Raw genomic sequence first — 25589 nt, 5'->3', positions numbered from 1 at the left:
GGCGCAAGGTGGTACCATGTCACCTTTGTTTCTTGACGTATCCTCTAACCACTGACCAATTTTCGTGAAAATCGATGAAGGTTCACCGAAATTGAAGGTAATCGTTGATTTTTACCTTCAGTGACTGCACTATACAAAATAAATTGCAATTGACTGATCTAAATGCGCGTAATTTGGAAGCTTATAAATTATTCAATGATATACAGAGTCGGTATTTTCTTATCGATGGTATGGGCTTTTAATAAGAGCAACAAAGAGACATGCATTTATTATACATTTAAAACGGGTTAGAAGATATTGGGCGGCTGAAGTAGGAAGAGCCACCAAAAAATTTCGCGTTGTAGGTATGGCTTTGTCAGACAGCGTTGCCGAATTTGGAAATTATTTAAAGAAGATAGAGAATAAATTTAAGATATTTAAATAATATAGTTAACTTTTTGTAAACAGATATAATAAACAAATTATTTAAAAATAACAAAATATTGTTTTCACCCATTTTAAAAAAAATGTGAAAACGTTGAATTATAATTCAACGTTTATTTTTTTACTTATATTTTTCTTTTAAATAATTTGTTTAGTAGATGTACTTATTTGTTCACAAAAAATAATATAGGTACAGTAATGAGTGCGCTATTAAGAACCGGCAAAATAACCCAAAAGATGGAAATTATAATACGTTGTGAAATAAAAAGAGATGAAACTAATAGAGATGTAAAATTATCGATAGGAACCTATAAATTTACATAACATTACATAGTTTCGCACCTTTAGACATATCTGAGGAGTATAACAAATCTAACCGTGACAGGAGAATTTTATAAAATTCTAAATGTTTTCTGTCACAGACGTCTAAAAGAGGGAAACTATGTAGGTACCTGATGTAATGTAAACTTATAGGTTCCTATCGATAATTTTACACATCTACTAGTTTCATCTCTTTTTATTTCACAAAGTATTAAGTTTTCCATCTTTTGCGTTATTTTGCCGGCTATTAGCGCGCTCATCACTGTATTATTATTTTTTTCTACTTTGATGGATAATTACGCATGTCTGTCTCTCTCAGAGACTTTGTAAACACAACTTTTCCGTCAATAGATAAGACAGGACAAATGAGCTGTCGAATGAAAGTTCATTACCCAACGATCTTATTAAGGTGAGAAATTTGACCTTGCACTTCCAGTTTTAGAGTTGAAACTTGAAGTACTATTTTAAAGTCGCCCAATAAATATTATAAACGACTTATTATTGGACGCGCTTTAGCAAGACGAAAACCATTATATTTTTCCGGCTTTGTGCAAGTCTGTCCGTTCGTCTGTCTATCGAATATAACTCCTACGTTATTAAAACACTCAACTCCGGTAGCAAGATAATATAGCAGGAGACCTGAAAGCTACGGGCGTGGAGAACTGGACAGAGATTGTCTAAGACAGAGAAGAGTGAAGGCATGCTGTCGAGTGGGCTAAAACCCACGAAGGGTTGTAACGCCACGTAGTACGTAGTAGGTATGAGGTGTCGAATTAAGGATGGTATTAAAGCTGAGAAATTGGACTTCACACTTTCGGTTGCAGAGTTGAAACTGGAAGTAGTGTTTTAAAGCCGCCGAAATAGTACAAGCGACATATTATTCGATGCGCTTGAGCAATACGAAGACAAGGTATCAAATTAGATCTTATAACCCAAAGATGGTATCAGTTGCAACCGGAAGTACTGTTTTAAAATCACCGAAATAGTACAATACATTTGTTTTCGTCTTGCTAAAGCGTGTTAAATAATACATTGCTTGTATTAATTCGGCGTCATTAAAACCGTACTCCCGGTTGTAACTCTATAAACGGAAGTCCGAGGTCAAATTTCTTACTTCTAATGCCATCTTTGGGTTATAAGCTCTCATTCCACACATCATTTGTCATTCAATTTTTTTGTCGGACTTGACTAATACCGGAAGCATCTTGCTACGGCGCGTCGAATAATATGTCGCTTGTACTATTTCGGCGACTTTAAAATAGTACTTGTGTTATCAAGTTTCTCACTTTAATAACATCCTTGGGTTAAGAGCTTTCACTCTTACATCTTATTTGTCCTTCTGTCTGATCTTATGACGGAAAAGTTGTGTTTACAAAGTCTCTGGGACAGAAAAACTTGCATAATTAAAGTAGAAAACATATTATATTAATTTTTGTTAACAAATAGTGTAGGTACTAACCAAATTATTTAAAAGAAAAAATTAATAAAAAAATAAACGTTGAAATATAATTCAACGTTTTCACATTTTTTAAAATTGGCGAAAACAATATTTTTTTACTTAAGTTTTTTTCTTTTAAATAATTTGTTTATTATATCTGTTTACAAAAAGTTAAATATATTATTTTTTCTATTTTAATATTTTCTTTTGATAATTTCCAACTTTGGCAACACTGTCTGACAAAGCCATTACCTACGACCCGAAATTTTTTGGTGACCCTTCCCAGTTCCGCCACGTTCGACCGTCCCACATCTTCTAACCCGTTTTAAATGTATAATAAATACATGTCTCTTTGTTGCTCTTATTAAATGCTCATACCATCGATAACAAAATACCGACTCAGTCGCCAAATAATTAGTTTAATGCATTTTAAGTACAACTTTCTGTTAAGCCGGGAAGATAGGGTGGTTTTCTTGCGAAGGGGTTGTAGCTCAATAATCTAACTGCACGTGATTTAATAGTTTATTCTTAGAGTATATAAGCTATAGGAATTATATCCGCAATACGATATATTTTAAATTTTTTCAGCATTTTTTCTTAAGTTAAATCAATTAAAGGGTTGTTTGGGGGTGAAGGGGATGAGCTCAAAAATCGTAACTATATAATTTCAAGAGCTCATAAATAGCTCATAATTCTGCCGCAAAAACCGATTCCATATTCCTATTTTTAAGTAGTGGGGGGGGGGCTGACTCGGCCCCCCACTAAAGTATCAAATTCCTGCTCAGTGGAACGAACTCAAAATTTTTAGTTTGCGGAATATGAGAGCTCGTAAATAGCTCATAAATCAGGGCTATTTGTTTTTTGATTTGAGTGTGAAAAATAAGACAGTTTTGCATTCGTATTGCAACTGAATTAAAAATGGAATACATTTTTATTTTATTTTCATACTGGTTTTACTCCTTTGAGTAACTAGGTCCATTTTCCGTTGGAATTTACCAGCTGAACAGATGGGTCGTGAATTGTAAGTTTTTGAATTCCCTCTTGTCTTCTTCGCTCCAGCATCCATCTAGCTTGCAATTTTTTAGAAGCCATGGAGGTGTTACCAGGAAAATGGACCAATAAGTTTTCAATTAAATATCTTTTAGGAATATTTCTAATATTTATCAATATTCGTAATGTTTTTGTTAGGTTGAAAACTTTGCCTTTTTAATAAAATAAGTATTTAAGCTCTAAACTTTGAATCAGTACCTTTCTGTATTGCGCTTTCGTATCTCTTTGATCTCCAAAAGCATTGTAATATTTACCAGCAGCAACTTGAAAGTTCTCCCTACCAATAGCATTGCCATAATCGTCAGTAACACAATGAGCAGCTAAAAATATAAAAAAATTACCCTAATAATATTATTCGAATATATGTAATAGTTCAATTATGTCGGCAATGAATATTAATAAAAACGAAACAATGGTCGCATTCAGGAGACGAAAAAGTGAGGGAGCAGTTCCCGATGGAGCGGTAACAGTTGTGTTTCGTCTTGTGAACGCTCCTCTCTCTAAATTCGTGACAGCCTCTCACTTTCGGTTAATACTCCAGGGTAATAAGCTAGAAATAGACCATGTTCGGGAAACTAAAAGATCCAGGTAGCTGACTATTTTTTTAGTTATTGTAGACCTATAGGAAAAAAACCTACCTGATTCCTGCCTAAAGTTCGCGTCCGTTTTTTAATTATTAACAATAGACCAGGGCGCATCTGTAAAAATATTAGTACATTTGGACGTTGAGAGGTGACTCAAATGTTTTTGCAGAAATTGCTTGAAAATAAATCAAATAATAATATTTGAGTTATCCTCCCTCTCAAAAAGGTCCGGAACATTGTTTAAATAATCAAAATGTCAAAAATTAAGGAAAAATTCGATTTTTTTCTTGGTTTTTTGATTATAACTTTAAAAGTATTCATTTCCGAAAAAAGTTGAACTGACATAAAAGTTGCGTAATTAAATTTCCTACAATATAGAATTGGTTAAAAATTTAAGAAATAGTCACCCTTGTTGCAAAATAGCAATAATTGTGAAAAAAACATACAAAAACAAGTATTCGCATTTTACGTTTTTCAACCATTTATTCTACATTTAGGACCTTCATATTTCACCAAGAAAACTTTATGATACAGTAAAATAATACTGTAAATGTCATTAATATCGGTTTAATAGATTTTGTAAAATAAATTTTGCAGTACAGCTTTCGCAAAAAAAAATTCATTTTTTCAAAATGTTACAGGACTGAAAATAAAGCAGATAGCAAGTTGAATTTTTTTTTTGATTATAGAAGTGTACTGTACCTTTAATTTGCAATTTTCAAAATTAAAATCGATTAATTACCACGGCGTCACAAAATTTTTGAAATAAACAATAATATTTGGTGCTACGCGCAGGACAGCGGATAGGTTGCTCTGATTGGGCATTCCAATGACCTTTGATAATGATTGATACATTTTAATTTTTATGACATTTTGATATAAATAAATAAATTTGTTTATTGCAAAATAAAAACACTTACTCTATCCTTTGAAATAACACTTTTATTAGCAAAAACTTTCTTTGTTCATATATTTTAACTTAAATAATAAAAGTTTATTATTTTTAAACATATGCAATTGTTTAAACAATATTTCACAAACAATAATAAAATTAGTTTGATTTTTGTGGAATTAAAAAATTAAAATACAACAAAATATAAAGTAGGAAAATAATATATTAGATAAAGATTGGAAGAAATTTTGGTGGAAATCAACCTGTGTGAATCGAACACCGCTGTCCTGCGCGTAGCACCAAAAATTATTGTTTATTTAAAAAATTTTCTGACGCTGTGGTAATTAATCGATTTTAATCTTGAAAATTGCAAATGAAAGGTACAGTACACTTCTATAAGCAAAAAAAATTCAACTTGCTATCTGCTTTATTTTCAGTCCTGTAACATTTTGAAAAAATGAATTTTTTTTGCGAAAGCTGTATTGCAAAATTTATTTTACAAAATATATTAAACCGATCTTAATGAAATTTACAGTATTGTTTTACTGTATCATAAAGTTTTTCTGGGTGCAATACGAAGGTCCTAAGTGTAGCATAAATGGTTGAAAAACGTAAAATGCGAATACTTGTTTTTGTATGTTTTTTTCACAATTATTGCTATTTTGCAACAAGGGTGACTATTTCTTAAATTTTTAACTAATTCTATATTGTAGGAAATTTAATTACGCAACTTTTATGTCAGTACAACTTTTCTCGGAAATGAATACTTTTAAAGTTATAATCAAAAAACCAAGAAAAAAATCGAATTTTTCCTTAATTTTTTGACATTTTGATTATTTAAACAATGTTCCGGACCTTTTTGAGAGGGAGGATAACTCAAATATTATTATTTGATTTATTTTCAAGCAATTTCTGCAAAAACATTTGAGTCACCTCTCAACGTCCATCTCAAAACAGATCCGCCCTGGACTACAATTTAGTGCAAAAATCGCGATTTTTTCGATTTTTTGCACCCCATTCAAAAGATAAATAGTTGAAATAAAATTACAAAATTTAATTTTTTAGAACATTAAAAAACCTTCAAAATGCCGATTTTTTAAAGTTAAAAAGTTAATTTGTTGCTACGCAAACTGCAAAATAAGTGAAAATCGTTATTTGTAAATAACTTTTACTAAAACTATCTTAGAACTTTAGTGTTTCACCCAAAGTTGGGTATTGGGGTACTTAATAAACCCTCAATTAATTTGAGCCTGATCAATTAATTAGTTTAAGAGTTATTCTAATTGTTTATTCCAGAGACCTTTATTTTGCAATAACATAAGACAGAAAATAATGAAGATAAGGCAATTCTGCGTCCAAATGAAAGTAGAAAACTGATGCTATCAAAATGTATTAAAAAAAGATAAAAATTATCTAATTTAGTTAAAAATCCTAATGTCAAATTTGTTAAATTTTGTAGTTTATAAACATTTAGAATAACTTTAAAAATATTGTCCGTAGAAACAATCATTTTACATATTAGAAAGGCTGATATTTTACACGAATTTTTAAAAATGTAGTTCAATTGGTGACTAGTCGTAGTAAGCTGGGAGCCGACAATCCGACAAATGCACGAGTTCAAAAACTAAAAAGGCAACTTAAAACTACTATTATTTTCTATACCTCGGGATCTATTGAATATATTTTGACAGTTCTTTTTTTAATTTGTATGTAATTTTTCTGTACATTACAAATATGCAATTTGTCTAGACAATCATTATAGAATAGAATAGAAATAAAAGAACCTAAGTATAAACTTCAAAGCTTTATTCATGAAAGTACTAAAGAGCTGTATCAAAGAAGACTAGATCAAAATCTCAATGAGCATTTAGAAAACACAAGAGAACTATATCAAAACATGCTATGGGCAATGCAGAAAAGTGCCAAAGAAGTGTTAGGAGAACAACCAAAAACCAAACCAAGCAATAAACTCTGGTGGAACGAGGAAATAGAACAACTAGTTTTGACCAAGAAGAAGCTTTACCAAAAATGGTTAAATACTAAAAATGACGAAGATCGAATAGAGTACAACAGAATAAAGCGAGCAGTGCGAAACACTGTTATAAAGGAGAAAAACGATTTATGGGATCGCAAATGTATGGAGATAAACACATATATAGGTGGCAGGAAAACCACAGAAGCTTGGAGATTTATAAATTCTGTAAAAAAATGATAAAGAAAAAGTACCCATACACTGTATACAGTCACAAAAATGGATGGACCACTATAAAAAATTGTTAACAGAAGAACGAGGCGAATATCTAGAAAATATAGCTACACCAGGTATAGAAATAGAAGGAGAACATATAAATATCGACGTAGAAAGTCTGATAAAAGCGGTGAGAAGCTTAAAAAATGGTAAAGCTTGCGGTCCAGAAGGTATTCCAGCAGAACTGATTAAAAATGGAACAGCTAAGCTATTTCGAATGCTAACAAAAGTCTTCGTCGAACTCTTAAATGGACATCCAGTGCCTCATGAATGGAAAATGGCTTATATCTCATCCATCCATAAGAAAGGAGATAAGCGAAATTGCGAAAACTACAGGGGAATTTCGGTGACCAGCACACTCAGTAGACTGTATGGTAGAATACTGAGAGACCTAATAGAGTCCGAATATAGCCAATATGAAGAAGAAGAACAAGGGGGCTTTAGAGCTGGCCGCTCCTGTACAGACAACGTATTTAGTTTAAAACAAATTATAGAGAAAAAAACAGCCAGAAACAGAGAAGTGCACCTGACATTCGTTGACTTACAAAAAGCTTATGATAACATACCCTTAAATAAGATGTGGGAAGTTCTACATGCTTCACCAGTAAGCTACACTCTCACCAATGCATTAAAAAATCTATATGCAGGATCACGTTCACGAGTAAAGATAGGAAACTCACTTACTAACAGCTTTCCAGTAACTAAGGGGCTTAGACAAGGATGTTGCATATCTCCGACCCTGTTTAAAATCTACGTTGCAGCAGCACTTAAAGGTTGGAAGGGGAAAGTAAATGGAATGGGCATCGAGCTAAACAATACATGCCTCTACACGCTCCAGTTCGCGGACGACCAGGTCGTATTAGCAAACGACAGGGAAGACATAGAATACATGATGCGTAAGTTGCTCGAGGAATATTCAAAATGGGGATTGGACGTCAATATAGATAAAACAAAGTACTTATGTGTTGGTTCAGAAGAGAACGATATTCATCTTACTATGGAAAATAATCAAAAAATTAAAGCCTGCCAAGATTATAAATATCTAGGAGTAACATTTGATAAAACTGGAACTGATGACAAAGAAATTACTTCCAGAATTATACAAGCAAAAAGAGCAATCCGATGTCTCAATAATATTCTTTGGAGTACTCAAATATCGAATAAGAGAAAATTTAATATCTACGAAACTATGATTAAGAGTAGTTTATTATATGATGCTGAAACTTGGAGGCTTACAGAAAAAAACAAAAACAAAATTGAAGTAGTGGAAATGGATGCAATCAGAAGGTCATTACGTATATCCAGAAGAGAACATATCAGAAATGAAGACATTAAAAATCGAATGGGAATAGAAGGAACAATAATGAAAGATATAGAGAGAAGACAACTGATCTGGTATGGACACGTAAACAGAATGAATGACGAGAGACTTCCAAAACAATGTCTGGAATGGCAACCTCCTGAACATCGGAAGCGAGGGAGACCGAAAGTTAATTGGACCACCGGCATTCGGAAAGCGATGAGCGCGCGAGACCTCAGGGATGACCTGTGGCAAAATAGGAAGGAATGGAATTTGGGAATCGGACAACGCCGCAAGACGTTCTAAACCGATCATATATATATATAGATATATATATATATATATATATATATATATATATATATATATATATATATATATATATATATATATATATATATATATATATATATATATATAGAAATATGCTTTATTGTCATGAAAAATTTAACAATTTTATAGACAAAGCTTACTAGAATCATAAATAAGAACAATAACAAATAACAAATACAATTTACTAAAATGATATGAATCGTCTATATAAATAAAATATAATGAAGAGAAACAAAAAACAGTAACAATCTATTGCAAAATTAAAAAAAAATGCAAATTGCATACTCTACCTTAAAAAATTTAATAAGTTAAGTTAAGCTGCTGCATATGGCACTCAAATATAGATTAAGATTACACTTATAAATAAGAATACTATACTTTCTTAGTTATTGGTTAAGAAACTCTGCTGTTGAATAATATGGTCTTTCAAATAAATAGGCTTTAGTCATTTTACGGAACTTGGAGAAAGATGTTGCAAATTTAAGTTGTAGAGGGAGATGGTTGTAAAGTTTCTTAAACTTTAAAGTTTCATTAATTAATAAACAGTCTAATTTGTTGAAACAATTTTTGAAAAAATTATTTTTCCAAAAAATCATAGAAAAAACATAGAAAAAGTTAAGGTATACTTTAATAAATAAATTATCTTCAATAAATAATTATCTAATAAAAATCATTTATTTATTAAAGTGTACTTTAATTTTTTCTATGATAATTAATAATACTATGATTAAAAAAAAATAGATTTTTGTAAAAAAATATTTTTTCAAGAATTGTTTAAACAAATTGGACTGTTTATTAATTAATAAATATATAAACAAATTGCATATTTGTAATGTACCGGGTGTCCCAATAAGAATGGCTCTCGGCCATATCTCAGGAACCGCTTATAGTACAGTTTTGAGAAAAAAATATTTATAACAAAAGTTGCCTCGGGAAAAGCCTGGAAATTATTTTCATAATTGTAGGTCCACCGCTAGAGGGCGTAATTGAATATCAAAAATTCAAAATTCAAAATTTTACAAAATTTACCTAATGAAAGGGCACTGGAAATCCAATCATCGTATTCTTCATAAATTTTTGCGCATATTTGATTTCACAAATTTAAGTCTACCATTGCAAATAAAAGGTGGGGGTAAGTGGGAAACTTCTCATGAAAAAATGGCTTATAAGTCCGGTTCTGCTAAATCGAAATTTGCATACTTGGTCTTGTTGAAAACAGCTCTTTTCCGTCAATGTGTCTTATTTTTGAAATAGCCTAATAAGTAATATGCAAGCTAGAAGGCGTTATTTCATTATTTTTAGAAATCTAGTTTTCTTTGGAAAATATTAAATACAATTATGCATTTTTAATCCTGTATTACAAAATTAGACCAAATTAGCAACATAATACCGGAACCGCATGTCGATACCTTTTTTCTATCTCGAGATATCTTAAGAAATGTGTAAATTTTAAACATGACTGTTACTGTCACCGGTAAACGTGGTTAAGGAAAAGCAGTGTGCTATGAAAAAGACAAATAAATATTTTCCAGATGTAAATGTATATAATTAATTAAAACAACAATAAGACAAAGAACACTATAAAATATAACAAAGAAATAAATGCAACTACTTACTCAGCCTTAGTGACTGCCTAAATGTTCAAATTGTTGCCCATCATTTTAGATGCAAGCATTTACTCTTTCAAGAGTAGATTGAATAGCAACAGATTTATCTGTTTTAGACTTTTATTTACGAGGACGGAAAAAAGACCTTGTTTTGCCGTTAGGCCCACTACGCGAGAAAACATGATCTAGAATCTCGAGAGAGAATACGAAACGCCATTCAAGGCATTGCGAAAGCAGAAATTGAGACTGCTGTTCAATCTAGTCTTGAAAGAGTAAATGCTTGAATCGAAAATAATGAGCAACAATTTGAACATTTAGGTCGTCACTAAGTAAGTAGTTGCTTTTATTTCTTTGTTATATTTTATAGTGTTGTTTGTCTTATTGTTGTTTTAATTAATTATATACGTTTACATCTGGAAAATGTTTCTTTGTTTTTCCATAGCACACTACTTTTCCTTAACTTCGTTTACCAGTGACATTAACAGTTCTTTAAAATTTACACGTTTTTTAAGATATCTCAAGATAGAAAATGCGGTTTTCGGTATTATGTTGCTAATTCGGTCTAATTTTGTAATAAAGGATTAAAAATGCATACTTTTATTTAATATTCTCCAAAGAAAACTAGATTTCCGAAAATAAATAAATAACGCCTACTAGCTTGCATATTACTCATTAGGCTATTTCGAGAATAAGACTCTTACATTGACGAAAAAGAGCTGTTTTCAACAAGACCAAGTATGTATGTAAAATTCGATTAAGCAGAACCGGACTTACAGCCATTTTTTAATAAGAAGGTTCCCACTCACCCCCACCTCTTAATTGCAAAGGTAGACTTAAACTTGTGAAATCAAATATGCGCAGAATTTTATGATGAATACGATGATTGGATTTCCAGTGCCCTTTCATTAGGTAAATTTTGGAAAATTTTGATTTTTTAATTTTTGATATTCAACTACGCCCTCTGGCAGGGGACCTACAATTATGAAAATAATTTCCAGGCTTTTCCCGAGGCAACTTTTGTAATAAATATTTTTTTCTCAAAGTTGTACTATAAACGGTTCCTGAAATATGGCCGAGAGCCATTCTTATTGGGACACCCGGTACGTAGAAATTACATACAAATTAAACAAAGAAAGATCAAAACCCATTGAGTTGATCCGGAGATACAGAAAATTATGTTCGTTTGAAATTGCTTTTTCGGTATTTTAACTCGGTGAATTTGTAGGCTCCCCTAGTAATCGTGTGAACTACATTTTTGAAAAATCGTAGAGGGTGCTGTGAAGGTATAATGTTTGTGCAATTTTTTAAGAAAAAAATACAAATCACATTCTTTAAAATGGCATTAATGAGATTCCTTAATTATTATAAACAAATTAGCTGTGAATTAAAAAAAAAACATGGCTAACTTTGTCCCAAATGCACCCAGGCTAAATTTTTTTATTTAAAAATTTGTGTTAAAATACTATCTTTTCGAATATATAAAAAGATTGTTTCTACGGACAACATTTTTAAAGTTATTCTAAATGTTTATAAACTACAAAATTTCAAAAATTTGGCATTAGAATTTTTGACTATATTAATTATTTTCTTTTTATCTTTTTTTTAATACATTTTGATACTATCACTCTTCTACTTTCACTTGGCATACGCAGAATTGCCATATCTTCATTATTTTCTTTATTATCTTATTGCAAAATAAAGGTCATCCGACAACTTACAAGTGTCCGATGAGGCTTTCGTGCTAATCTGTATCAAAAATCAGTACAACACCCAAAATAAAATAATAAAGTAATAATATATAGATAAATAGGGCATTGTTAAATAAAAAGGATGTTAAATATAATGTTTATCATAAATAAATAAGTGCAATTATGCAAAAAGTTTAAAATTGTAAAATATGATGCTTTACAAACAAAAAATTTTTTTTTTCTATTTCAACAGTTATCTTCCTCTTGGGTTTTTGAAAAGAGATCAACCTTTCCCTCTTCGGAAACCTAAGCCCCACATCACCGGTGATGCACACTTAAAGGCAAAGACAAGATGACATCCAGACTGCAACACCTAACATCTCCAACTGCAGAGGCCTAGGGCCCAAGATCCGCCCAGGCCTACAAGAAGTCTACAGCAGCACCATACGACATCAAGAAGATAGCATCAGCTACCAAAAGCCATAAGTATAATCCAGAATTGTTAGTTTTTGGCAAGAATTTGAATACATTTGTTAATGCAATTTACTAAGTCATTTTATTTATTATATCTTATGAACAATAAACATGATTAGTTAAAAATATTGTTTTGTTTGCTTCCATTCCAATTTTCATAGTTCATATCTAAGGTTAGGATAAGACGAACACACACCTGAGTGACTGAGCTAAGCTAAGGGTGTGGCGATGGCTATCTTGGTTGATTGAGGTAATATTTTCGAATATTGTTTCAATTAGCTTGGGTAGTCCATCGCTTTACTCGTTTCAACTGCATTCAACAATAATTATCAGAAGTTGATAGGAGAATAGAGCTCAAGTATAAATAAGTGTCATATTGTTGAAAGTTGTGTATTGGGAAAATGCCTCGGAATTAAAAAAAATTAAATAGATCTCTTCTTTAGGAAACGAAGCCCGGAGCGAGGACTTAAGGCCCGAGCAAGCAATACAGATCAATGATAGATCACTAGTCACTAGAAATAGCGGCAATAGAGTGACTCACGCATTGATCGGGGTAGGATTTAGTGTGTGACTCCTTGTACCCAAGACGTCTCACATAAGCACTTTGGTGATAGAGCCCTATAGCGCATCAGAGTGTTATCAGGTGGGAAGTGGCTCGACCCTCGACTCTTAAGAAAATATTTTTATATCCTTATTTAATCGCTTCCCCTTTAGAAAAAGTCACCGCACGCCACTGCTCTACAATAACTAAAAAAGCAGTCAGCTACCTGGATCTTTGACTGTCCCGAGAAAATCCTTATTACTCTGGACTATAATGTGAGGTTATATGCTTGCCTCTGCACAATAAATTGATTTTTACTTCATAATCAGGGTCAAAGACCATAGATTGTTTACCGTTTGCGATATTTTCCAATTGATAATTAGTACTAGACAACAAGTCTATTGACAAAATGGAGGCCTTGAGAGGTAGATCTATCGACGGGTATTACGGATCAGTTGTGTTTATCGAATAAGAAATGAAACAGTCTTACATCGAATGAATAAGTGCACAGAACTAACAAAAACAATAAAAATTCGAAAGTTACAATATTTCGGTCATGTAATGAGACACCCAGAGACAGAAGCGTAGCTACCGTCGTATCAGCCGTATTTAAGTTTCATTTAAGGGCATCCAAAGTCCCATTTAACGACAATGTTAACATTATGTCATATAGCTCTGTAACCAAAGCACTTAGAGACCTAATTTTTATTTTATTTTGAAACTACATGTATTGTTTAGTCCAGCGTAGATTTTTGTAAAGTTAGAGCGAAAGAAGCATTTATTTTAAAATTTTTTAAAATACCCTTACAAAAAAAAAACCCAAAAAAGTTTAGATTTTATTTTTTATTTTACTTGTTTTTGTACATTTTTCAATAAAAATTTACGCGGGACTAGATATTATCTATCTAAAATTACTGTAAAAATTTGGACCTTCTATCATCTAAGGAACCAGAGATATCTGACATCAAAAGCTAAAAACGTAGTATTCGGGAAATCGCAAAACATAAAACACTCTAATAGGCTATAAAGCTACCGGTACACGGTAAGTTGAGTGCAGACGTTCAGAAAACAAATAGTTTCGTAACCATGGATATTTTATACTATAATGTGTTATATGTCGTTGGAAAGAGAAGATTTCAGAGAATAATTTTCAATCATTACCCAAAAAACTTAAAAAATTCAATTTTCGGACTTTGGCTGCCCTTAAAAGAATTGAACAAAATATTCTACAATTTTACTATTAAAATGCTTTGAAACAGTGTGCATTGTTTGGATATCCATATTTTCTTGTAATGGATTCTTTATCTATCTTATTATAAACTGTATATACCTACCTAGCTTTTCATTGTTCATTGTCCATTCACCGCTGGGTGTGTGTGAGACATTCTATAATATATAATGCCAAATTGCAATTTTTGTAATCGCTATGCCTTTGAACATTTTTGAAACAGTTTGCATTGTTTGGGTATATTTGCGTTAATATATTTTTATCTTCTTCTTTCTTCATCTTCTTTTTATATAGACATTACTCTGTCTGTTTTTCAATGTGTCTCCAGTAAGTTGTCATTCCATCTTTTTCGTGGTCTTCCCACTGATCGTCTTCCTATTGGGGAACCGTCTTTCGCCGTCCCTACTACTCTATTTGCTGTCATTCGGCTTATGTGGTCGTTCCATTCTACTCTTCTGCTTTTCACCCAGTTATTAATGTTGTCTACCTTGCATCTCCTTCGTATATCTGCCCTTCTAGCTCTATCCCACAGCGTCTTATCCTCGATTTTTCGCAATGTTTTCATCTCTGCTCTTTCCAGCATTCTTTTTGTCCTTTCTCTATCAGGTCGTGTTTCTGCCGCGTATGTCATAATTGGTCTGATGACTGTTTTGTAAATTCTGCCTTTCACTTCTTTTCTTATGTTTTTATTTCTCCATATTGTTTCATTCAGGCAACCTGCGGCTCTGTTTGCTTTATTCACCTGATCTTCCACTTCTGTTTCGAGCTTTCCGTAGCTGCATAGTGTGATTCCTAGATATTTAAACTCCATGACTTGTTCTATTATTTGACCCTCCAGCTCTAATTTACACCTTATTAGATCTGCTGTTATAACCATGCATTTAGTCTTTTTTGGGGAAATTAACATGTTAAATTTTCTAGCGGTTATATTAAATTCGTGCAGCATACGTTGTAAATCATCATCTATCATCTATTATCATAATCATCTATTTTTATCTATATATTTTATTTATGTATATAAATTTCTACGGACTTCGAGGTATTTATTCTTCGAGGTAACAACTGGTTAGAGCAAATGATACTGGCTTTAGTCTCACATACATTGTATGAGGAGTACCATAGGGTTCAGTATCGGGTCTTCTAATTTTTCTTATCTTTATAAGTGACATCAATAATTTAAAAATCGATGGAAACATTTATTTACTGATGATACACAATACAATAAAAACCTGACCCGACTATAATTTACTCTCTTTTAAGGTGGATAAGATAGTATAGCATTATTCAAGCCTTGCTTCTTAATAACAGCTAGATTAGTACCGTTGACTCTGTAAAATTTCTTGGTATTTTTTTAGATAGCAAATTAAATGGTCCTTTCTTATCGGTTTGTTAAGTAAGAAATTAGCCTCAGCTTGCTACGTGATTAGATCTGTTTCGAAAGAAATCAATTTAGCACCTTCCAAAATAACAAATTTTTCTTTTGTTCGAGATATGGTCTACCTTTTGCGCCCAATCTGATAATATTTTTAAATTACAAAAAAGTGCAATAAGTTATCTGTTTGGCCTCCAAAAGAACAACACATTGCAGAAGCTACTTCAAAGATCACGGAATTTTAACACTTCCTTCTATATTCTGTATTCTAGAAACTTTCTGCTTAATTTGTAAACACCTAAATGTCGTTCTAGCAAGACCTAATCACGATTACTCCATCAGAAATTCAACCTTTGATGCTTTAATGTCTATTTACCGATCTTTTCCACTAGTTAGTAAAGATATAGGATATATTATATTCGAAAAAAAAAACATACAACCATCGAAGCATCTCCCTTTACAACTTCAATCTGCAACATCTTTCCCCAAGTTCCGTAAAATGACAAAAGCCTATCTAACTGAAAGACCATACTATTCGGTAGAAGAGTTTCTTAATGAATAAATAAAAAGTACAGTTAGCCATATGTACAAGGAACTAAAGTATTTTTATCTACATATATTTGGGTGTGATACGGAGAACTTATTAGTTCCTAATGGTTGTACTATGCAATTTGCAATTTATTTAAGTCTTGCAATAGATTGTTTTGTTTTATTTTTTTATCTTTTATTTTTTCATATTGACGATTTATGTAATTTCAGTAAACTGTATTTGTTGTCTTTTCCTACTCTTTGTAAGCTTTGTCCATAAAATTGTAAAATTTTCAGTGACAAGAGAGTATATTGCTATTCCATTCCATACAAGCGTTTTTGCTGCATTTGTTGAACATTTTCTAACACTATCCCATATCAGTCTTGGAAAAGGGCCCGAAAAGGGATCTGCTGTTATAACCATGCATTTAGTCTTTTTTGGGGAAATTAACATGTTAAATTTTCTAACGGTTATATTAAATTCGTCCAGCATACGTTGTAAATCATCTTCTATCATCTATTATCATAATCATCTATTTTTTATCTATATATTTTATTTATGCATATAAATTTCTACGGACTTCGAGGTATTTATTCTTCGAGGTAACAACTGGTTAGAGCAAATGATACTGGCTTTAGTCTCACATACATTGTATGAGGGGTACCACAGGGTTCAGTATCGGGTCTTCTAATTTTTCTTATCTTTATAAGTGACATCAATAATTTAAAAATCGATGAAAACATTTTTTTACTGATGATATACAATACAATAAAAACCTGGTCCGACTTTAATTTACTCTCTTTTAAGGTGGATAAGATAGTAGTATTGTTCAAGCCTTGCTTCTTAATAACAGCCAGATTAGTACCGTTGACTCTGTAAAGTTTATTGGTATTTTTTTAGATAGCAAATTAAATGGTCCTTTCTTATCGGTTTGTTAAGTAAGAAATTAGCCTCAGCTTGCTACGTGATTAGATCTGTTTCGAAAGAAATCAATTTAGCACCTTCCAAAATAACAAATTTTTCTTTTGTTAGAGATATGGTCTACCTTTTGGGCCCAATCTGATAATATTTTTAATTTACAAAAAAGAGCAATAAGGTATCTGTTTGGCCTCCAAAAGAACAACACATTGCAAAAGCCACTTCAAAGATCACAGAATTTTAACACATCAAATTCAACCTTTGATGCTTTAATGTCTATTTACCGATCTTTTCCACTAGTTAGTAAAGATATAGGATATATTATATTCGAAAAAAAAACATACAACCATCGAAGCATCTCCCTTTACAACTTCAATCTGCAACATCTTTCCCCAAGTTCCGTAAAATGACAAAAGCCTATCTAACTGAAAGACCATACTATTCGGTAGAAGAGTTTCTTAATGAATAAATAAAAAGTACAGTTAGCCATATGTACAAGGAACTAAAGTATTTTTATCTACATATATTTGGGTGTGATACGGAGAACTTAATAGTTCCTAATGGTTGTACTATGCAATTTGCAATTTATTTAAATCTTGCAATAGATTGTTTTGTTTTATTTTTTTATCTTTTATTTTTTCATATTGACGATTTATGTAATTTCAGTAAACTGTATTTGTTGTCTTTTCCTACTCTTTGTAAGCTTTGTCCATAAAATTGTAAAATTTTCAGTGACAAGAGAGTATATTGCTATTCCATTCCATACAAGCGTTTTTGCTGCATTTGTTGAACATTTTCTAACACTATCCCATATCAGTCTTGGAAAAGGGCCCGAAAAGGGATCTGCTGTTATAACCATGCATTTAGTCTTTTTTGGGGAAATTAACATGTTAAATTTTCTAACGGTTATATTAAATTCGTCCAGCATACGTTGTAAATCATCTTCTATCATCTATTATCATAATCATCTATTTTTTATCTATATATTTTATTTATGTATATAAATTTCTACGGACTTCGAGGTATTTATTCTTCGAGGTAACAACTGGTTAGAGCAAATGATACTGGCTTTAGTCTCACATACATTGTATGAGGGGTACCACAGGGTTCAGTATCGGGTCTTCTAATTTTTCTTATCTTTATAAGTGACATCAATAATTTAAAAATCGATGAAAACATTTTTTTACTGATGATATACAATACAATAAAAACCTGGTCCGACTTTAATTTACTCTCTTTTAAGGTGGATAAGATAGTAGTATTGTTCAAGCCTTGCTTCTTAATAACAGCCAGATTAGTACCGTTGACTCTGTAAAGTTTATTGGTATTTTTTTAGATAGCAAATTAAATGGTCCTTTCTTATCGGTTTGTTAAGTAAGAAATTAGCCTCAGCTTGCTACGTGATTAGATCTGTTTCGAAAGAAATCCATTTAGCACCTTCCAAAATAACAAATGTTTCTTTTGTTAGAGATATGGTCTACCTTTTGGGCCCAATCTGATAATATTTTTAAATTACAAAAAAGAGCAATAAGGTATCTGTTTGGCCTCCAAAAGAACAACACATTGCAAAAGCCACTTCAAAGATCACAGAATTTTAACACATCAAATTCAACCTTTGATGCTTTAATGTCTATTTACCGATCTTTTCCACTAGTTAGTAAAGAAATAGGAGATATTATATTCTGCAAAAAAAACATACAACCATCGAACCATCTCCCTTTACAACTTCAATCTGCAACATCTTTCCCCAAGTTCCGTAAAATGACAAAAGCCTATCTATCTGAAAGACCATACTATTCGGTAGAAGAGTTTCTTAATGAGTAACTAAAAAGTACAGTTACCCATATGTACAAGGATCTAAAGTATTTTTATCTACATATATTTGGGTGTGATACGGAGAACTTATTAGTTCCTAAGGTTGTATTATGCAATTTGCAATTTATTTAAATCTTGAAATATATTGTTTTTGTTTTATTTTATTATCTTTTATTTTGTCATATTGACGATTTATGTAATTTCAGTAAACTGTATTTGTTGTTTTTTCCTACTCTTTGTAAGCTTTGTCCATAAAATTGTAAAATTTTCAGTGACAATAGAGTATATTTCTATTCTATTCCATACAAGCGTTTTTGCTGCATTTGTTGAACATTTTCTGACACTATCCCATATCAGTCGTGGAAAAGGGCCCGAGACAAGAGCCCCTGTGGGGCTAGCTATGCCACTACCCAGAGAAGTATAACTTTCTACTCCTCATAATACAGGGCAAGGTCGTCGGAAGAAGGGCCTAGGCCGAAAAAGAACATCCTGGCTCCGAAATCTCCGGGAGTGAGATTCCCAACAGTTGCAGAACCGCTCCGTCACTTTTCCGTCACCTGAGTGCGACAAGTGACAATATTGGAGTTCCGGAGTTGATTAATAGATGAAAAGATGAATAGTTAGGTGGATGTTTTATGTCTTAGTCTATGTTTTTTTTTGACATTTGCAATATACCAGTCTCTCCTACTCCTTTACTCTACTGAATAGTTTATTGGCTACCATTAAACTATTCACCACTATTTTACTCACCAGATTTAGATTTATACTACATAATACCCTAAGTCTAAACTTGATAGAATATTAAGCAGAAGAAAAAGAACAAGCAAATGTGATATCTGTATTCGACTAAATTAATGGATTAAATGATTGATTAATGTTATACTTACCAGTTATAACAACTCTTCGGCTGATTAAGGTACCCCCACATACATTCCGGTATCGTCCACCTGCATTCTTATACAAAGCTATAACCCACGGATACTCAAAATCCTTAACATCATTTCCACCCCAAGTAAGTGCTATTGTTTCCTTATTAAACTTCTTTCCACACTCTGTTAAAAATAATAAAATTAACAAAAATCTTATAGCAAATATAAATTTGTAACAAAAAGTATAATTAAAGATTGATTTCTTTACCCCACGTGGTGGATGGTAGTTAGGGGAAGCTAGAGCTAACAAAAGCACGACTGTCTTCTCCAGCAGTAGAAACAATATGAGGTATATCGACAGGTACTTTCTCTTTGAATTACAAAAGATGAGGGTGACTATTAGGCCAATGTTACTTAATTCTTAATGATATTTTCTTCTCCTTTGATTTGTAATACAGGCAACCAGTAGGAGCTAGATTGGGCGGCTTGATACGAATCAGAAATAATTCCTGTTTTTAATATTTAATACTGGCGAAACTGAAACAGTTTCCAGATTATGCCTGTCACCCAATTATTTCGTCCCCTTTATTTCGTATTGACCACAAATGACAAGGATAATAGTCCTTGCATTAGTACGTCTTCTTCTTCTTAAGGTACCATCTTATATTGAAGGTTGGATATTAACATTGCAATTCTTATTTTAATTACAGCAGCTCTAAAGAGTTGGTTAGAGCTCAGACTAAACCATTCCCTTACATTTCGAACCAGGAGGTTCGTCTTCTTCCTGTTTCTCTTTTACCTTCTATAATCAAACGCAGCAGACTATAACGAGGACCTCTTACTATATGACCGAAATATTCAATCTTCCGAATTTTAATTGTAGGCAATTGAATATGTATTTTAGAAAGGAACTACAACAATAACGGGGTTTTATTGCTTCATATAGTCAATGGACCTCTAAATATGAAAAAACCGCAAAGTGCTACCATTTAAAGGAGTGAGTTTTTAAGAAAGGGGTGAATTAGTCCCCAGGCACATGGCGAATTAGGGTGAGTTCTATGGACTTTTGGTACAGACACGTCTACAGAAAAATTGTTTCAGGTTAAATTTACTGTCAAAATATCGCATATTAAAGTTAAAAATATTTTTTTTACAAAAATATATTCAAAAGAAAGTAAAGAAAAAACTAGAAATATGGCAATTTTATTTCTTGTCCCATAACTTTTTTCCACGGGGAAATAGATATAAATATTGCTTCACAAGAAAAAACTTACATCCTTCCTCTTTAAAATGACGTTTAGTAGAAGTGTCTATAATTTATAGTTTCCAAAATATGATTTTTCAAAGTTCGCCACTCACAGCGATTTTGAGCCATTTTCCTTGTTACCTCGCAAATATTGTTCTGTAACTTTTTTCTACGTATTTTTATGTATACTCAGTGTTTCATTTAAGAGGAAGAAAAGTCAATTCCATACCTTTAAAATGGTCTATTCTAGAAGGCTGCTTGACTATTTTTGAGCAAGATATGGTTTTTCAAAGTTTAATACTTTTAATGATTTTTGACATATTTTACGATTATTTTTAAATTTTTCATTATAACTTGTTTTATTGTATATTTAGGTATACCGGGTGGTGAATTGGAAAACGGGCCATAGGAAACTCAATGTAAAATTCTAAATTGTTGAATTCCTGCTTCCCTAATTATTTTACATCAAAAGTCATGAGAAACTATTTGTAGAGGATTAAAATCTGTATTAAAAACAAAAGTTAAAATTGTTCTACGATTTAAACAGAGTCCAAAATTTTGAAAAATAGAATACATTTGCCATACCTAAGTAAGTGCGTAAAAGTAAGGCCACACCTTACTATTTCTGACAGTACGCAAACTATTGACTGAATAAAACATCTTTATTATTACTACTTTCTCCTCAACTGAGGACATCTTTTCGACTTTATTGTTTTTTAAGCAATAAAAATGATAAAATAAAAATACTAACAGTTCAAAATATTTTTAATACAGTGCTAGTCAAAAGTCCGTACCCCCTAGTATCTTTTGAACGGTTATACTTATAATAGTGAAATTTGGAGGGAGGAAATAAACGGTTGTAGGCGTCTTAACTAGTTATGACAGGTGACGTAATAGTGACAGATGACGTTGCAGCGCCACCATGACAGATAATTTTAAATGGGACTTTATGGCAAGTGATACCTCGTTTGAAAGGTATTGAAAATACCTATTCAGTCATACTAATTTTGTTTGAGTTTAAGCTAATTTTGATGAATAAATAAAATAATAATAAAATTGTACTTTCGCATTTAATTAATAAAAATTCAAACCTCCGTCTATGATTACTTGTCAAAAGGGTTGACGTTGACGTAAAAACTATTAGAGAACTGAAAAACGTGAACTTTTTTGACAAAAAAACCATAGGCAGACATTTGAATTTTTATTAATTAAATGCGAAACTACAATTTTATATTTATTTCATTTATTCACCAAAATCAAAATCAATTTATATCCAAAAAAATTAGTATGACTGAATAGGTATTTTGAATATCTTTCAAACGAGGTATTACTTGCCATAAGATCCCATTTAAAATTATCTGTCACAGTGGCGCTGTAAAGTCATCTGTCACTATAACGTCACCTGTCATGACTAGTTAAGAAGCCTACGTCCGTTTATTTCCTCCCTCCAAATTTCACTATTATAAGTATAACCGTTCAGAAGATACGAGGGGGGGTACGGACTTTTGACTAGCACTGTATAATAATTTCATTGTGAACGAAGACAACCTTATACACATTCTTGAACTGTGTGTGGCCTAAATTTGGCAAATACTTTGATAAAGTTTATTATATTTTACAAAATTTTGAATGTGTTTAATTCGTAGAACAATTTTAACAATTGTTTTCAATAAAGATTTCAATCCTCTACAAATAGTTTCTTATGTCTTTTGATGTAGAATAATTAGGGAAGCAGGAATTCAACAGTTTAGAACTTTACATTGAGTTTCCTATGGCCCGTTTTCCAATTCACCACCCTGTATACGTTGTGCAATAAAAAAGAAAGCTTATTTTCTTTACTTTAAAACGGTGTATTCTAAAAAACACTACGACTATTTTTAAAGAAGATATATATGCTTTTTCAAAGTGTGACATATACACATGAAATAGGTCCCACTAAGTTGGAACCATATGAAAAACTTTTTTATTATTAACTTTATGAAAAAACATATTATAAAATGCTCTGCATAGTCTAAAACCTAAGTTGCAACCATCAGATATAAAATATTGTCAATAGTGTACGAGGTATGTTAAAAATATAAATTTCGCTCAAGAGTAAAGTACCTTTATATTTCATAATATCGAAAAGTGTTATTAAGAAAGTTATTTGGAATTAAAAATTATGTTATAATATGCAATTATATACTTCTAATTGAAAAAAATAAAAAAAATTATTTTTTTCCCAAATTACGGATACCCTTGGATATCCTACGTATATCTTGTTTAAAAATAGTCCTAGAATTTTTTGCAATACATCATTTTAGAGTAAAGAAAATAATCTTTTTTCTTTTACAATGTATATACCTCAATGTAGAAGAAAAAAGTCATAATGAGAAATTAAAAAAATAATGATAAAAAATATAAAAAATCATTAACAGTACAGGGTGTTTCATTGGGAAAGTAACATACGTTAACTGTAGAAAGGGAACACTTAGACGGTCTTAAAAATACCATACTTAATGGGTCTTACTCCATTAGTAACAAAGATACTGGGTGTTTTACCTATTTTGCCATTTTCTTAATTGTTTCATAACTTTTTAACCACACTATATATTTATTTTATAGCTGTCACGCAAATATCACTTAAAGTGTACAATGAACTAATTTATTTACAATTGTAAAAAATCCAGGTCCGGATTAAAAAATATTGGAAAAATGTTCCGACCCAAAAACAACACCCTGTACATTAAATTTTTTTAAAATAGATTTTTTGGTTGAAAAGAGGATAAAAAACTAAATTTAGTGGTATACTTTGAATTTTCGGCAAAATGATTTTTCTGGTCAAATTTTGAATTTGAATTCTGAAATTATGTGAATTGCGAGAGCTCTAAGTAGAAAAAAATTGAAATACAGCTTACAACTTGTCAACCGCACTGCATATTGATTTTAAATTTAACATGCGAATATTCTTTTAGGTGTCCAATCAATTAATTTATGTACAATTATAAAAAATCCAGGTCCGGATTAAAAAATATCGTATAAATGTTCCGACCTAAAAAATACCCTGTATATTATTTTTTTTTTTAAATGGATTTTGCATTTGAAAATAATATGAAAAACTAAATTTAGTGGTATACTTTGAATTTTGGGCAAAATTATTTTTCTGTTAAAATTTTGAATTTGAATTCTGAAATTATGTGCATTGCGAAGCTCTAAATAAAATAAATTAAATTATGATTTAATTTTCATTAATACCATTATTTAATCTAAATATTAACATTTGCACACATAACAATAATTTTTTATGGTGGTAATTTTGAATAAGTGCTTTAGTTTTAAATAGTTATTATACTGCAAATTTTCGCCCTTTGTTATAATTTTTAGATACTTTTTGATTAAATTGATGTTTTTTTTTCTTTATTGGCCCTTTATTATTTATTCATTATTTAAAGATGAATATTCGCTGTAAACTATTTGTCACACATAACTAAAAAACCCTGAAATGTTGACATTTTACGAATTTAGATTAAATAATGGTATTAATTAAAATTAAGTCGCATTTTAATTTTTTCTGCTTAGAGCTCTCGCAATTGACATAATTTCATAATTCAAATTCAAAATTTTACCAGAAAAATCATTTTGCCGAAAATTCAAAGTATACCACTAAATTTAGTTTTTCATCTTATTTTCAAATGCAAAATCCATTTAAAAAAAATTAATATAGAGGGTATTTTTTTGGGTCGGAACATTTATACAATATTTTTTAATACGGACCTGGATTTTTTATAATTGTAAGTAAATTAATTGATTGGGTACCTAAAAGAATATTCAAGTGTTAAATATAAAATCAATATACAGTGCGGTTGACAAGTTGTAAGCTGTATTTCAATTTTTTCTACTTAGAGCTCTCGCAATTCACATAATTTCAGAATTCAAACTCAAAATTTGACCACAAAAATCATTTTGCTGAAAACTCAAAGTGTACCACTAAATTTGGTTTTCATCCTCTTTTCAACTGAAAAATCGATTTTAAAAAAATTTATGTACAGGGTGTTGTTTTTGGGTCGGAACATTTTTCAAATATTTTTTAATCCGGACCTGGATTTTCTACAATTGTAAATAAATTAATTTATTGTATGTACACCTTAAATGACATTTGCGTGCCAAATATAAAATAAATATACAGTGTGGTTAAAAAGTTATGAACCAATTAAGAAAATGACAAAATAGATAAAACACCCAGTATCTTTGTTATTAATGGAGTAAGACCCATTAAGTATGGTGTTTTTGAGACCGCCTCTTTCTACGTATGAGGCACGGAAAGTGTCCTCTTTCTACAGTTAATGTATGTTACTTTCCCAATGAAACACCCTGTATAAAAACTTGAAAAAGTATAACTTGCTTAAAAATAGTCGCACAACCTCATATAATAAACCATTTTAAAGGTAATTGACTTTTCTTTCTACTAACTTTGCATATACCTAGAAATGTGTAGAAAAAAGTTACAGAACAATATTTGTGAAATAATGGGGAAAATGGCTCAAAAATGCTGTGAGCGGTGAAATTTTAAAAATCCTATTTTGGAAACTGTAAATCCTAGAGACATCTACCAAACGTCATTTTAAAGAGGAAGAATGGAAGTTATTTTTTGCTGAAGCAATACCTATACTTATATCATTGTGGAAAAAAGTTATGGGGCAAAAAACAAAATTGCTTTCTTTCGTGTTTTTTTCT

The 25589-nt window shown here is 31.2% G+C and overlaps 2 protein-coding genes across 5 annotated transcripts in view; both read right to left on the bottom strand.

The window, feature by feature from the left end:
* LOC114338870 (uncharacterized) overlaps positions 1-25589 on the bottom strand; it is a 435637-nt gene that overhangs the window by 96647 nt on the left and 313401 nt on the right. For 2 of the 4 annotated variants that reach the window (XM_050649560.1, XM_050649558.1), the window contains exons 5-6: positions 19649-19813; positions 3431-3552 (exon numbers count right to left, since the gene is read on the bottom strand). The exons of 1 other annotated variant lie outside the window; for it this stretch is intronic. In XM_050649560.1, the coding sequence (XP_050505517.1) occupies positions 3431-3552; positions 19649-19813 (287 nt within the window). The remainder of the gene's footprint in view (positions 1-3430; positions 3553-19648; positions 19814-25589) is intronic. One more of the 4 variants, XM_050649559.1, reaches the window with a different exon arrangement.
* The window catches only part of LOC114338869 (uncharacterized), a 456134-nt gene that overhangs the window by 215153 nt on the left and 215392 nt on the right, over positions 1-25589 (bottom strand). The gene's annotated exons all lie outside the window — the stretch shown is intronic.

The sequence above is a fragment of the Diabrotica virgifera genome, chromosome 4 (genome assembly GCF_917563875.1).
Source record: "Diabrotica virgifera virgifera chromosome 4, PGI_DIABVI_V3a".
Lineage (NCBI taxonomy): Eukaryota > Metazoa > Arthropoda > Insecta > Coleoptera > Chrysomelidae > Diabrotica > Diabrotica virgifera.
Note: the sequence above shows the minus strand (reverse complement) of the source record. Positions and strands in the feature narration are given on the sequence as shown.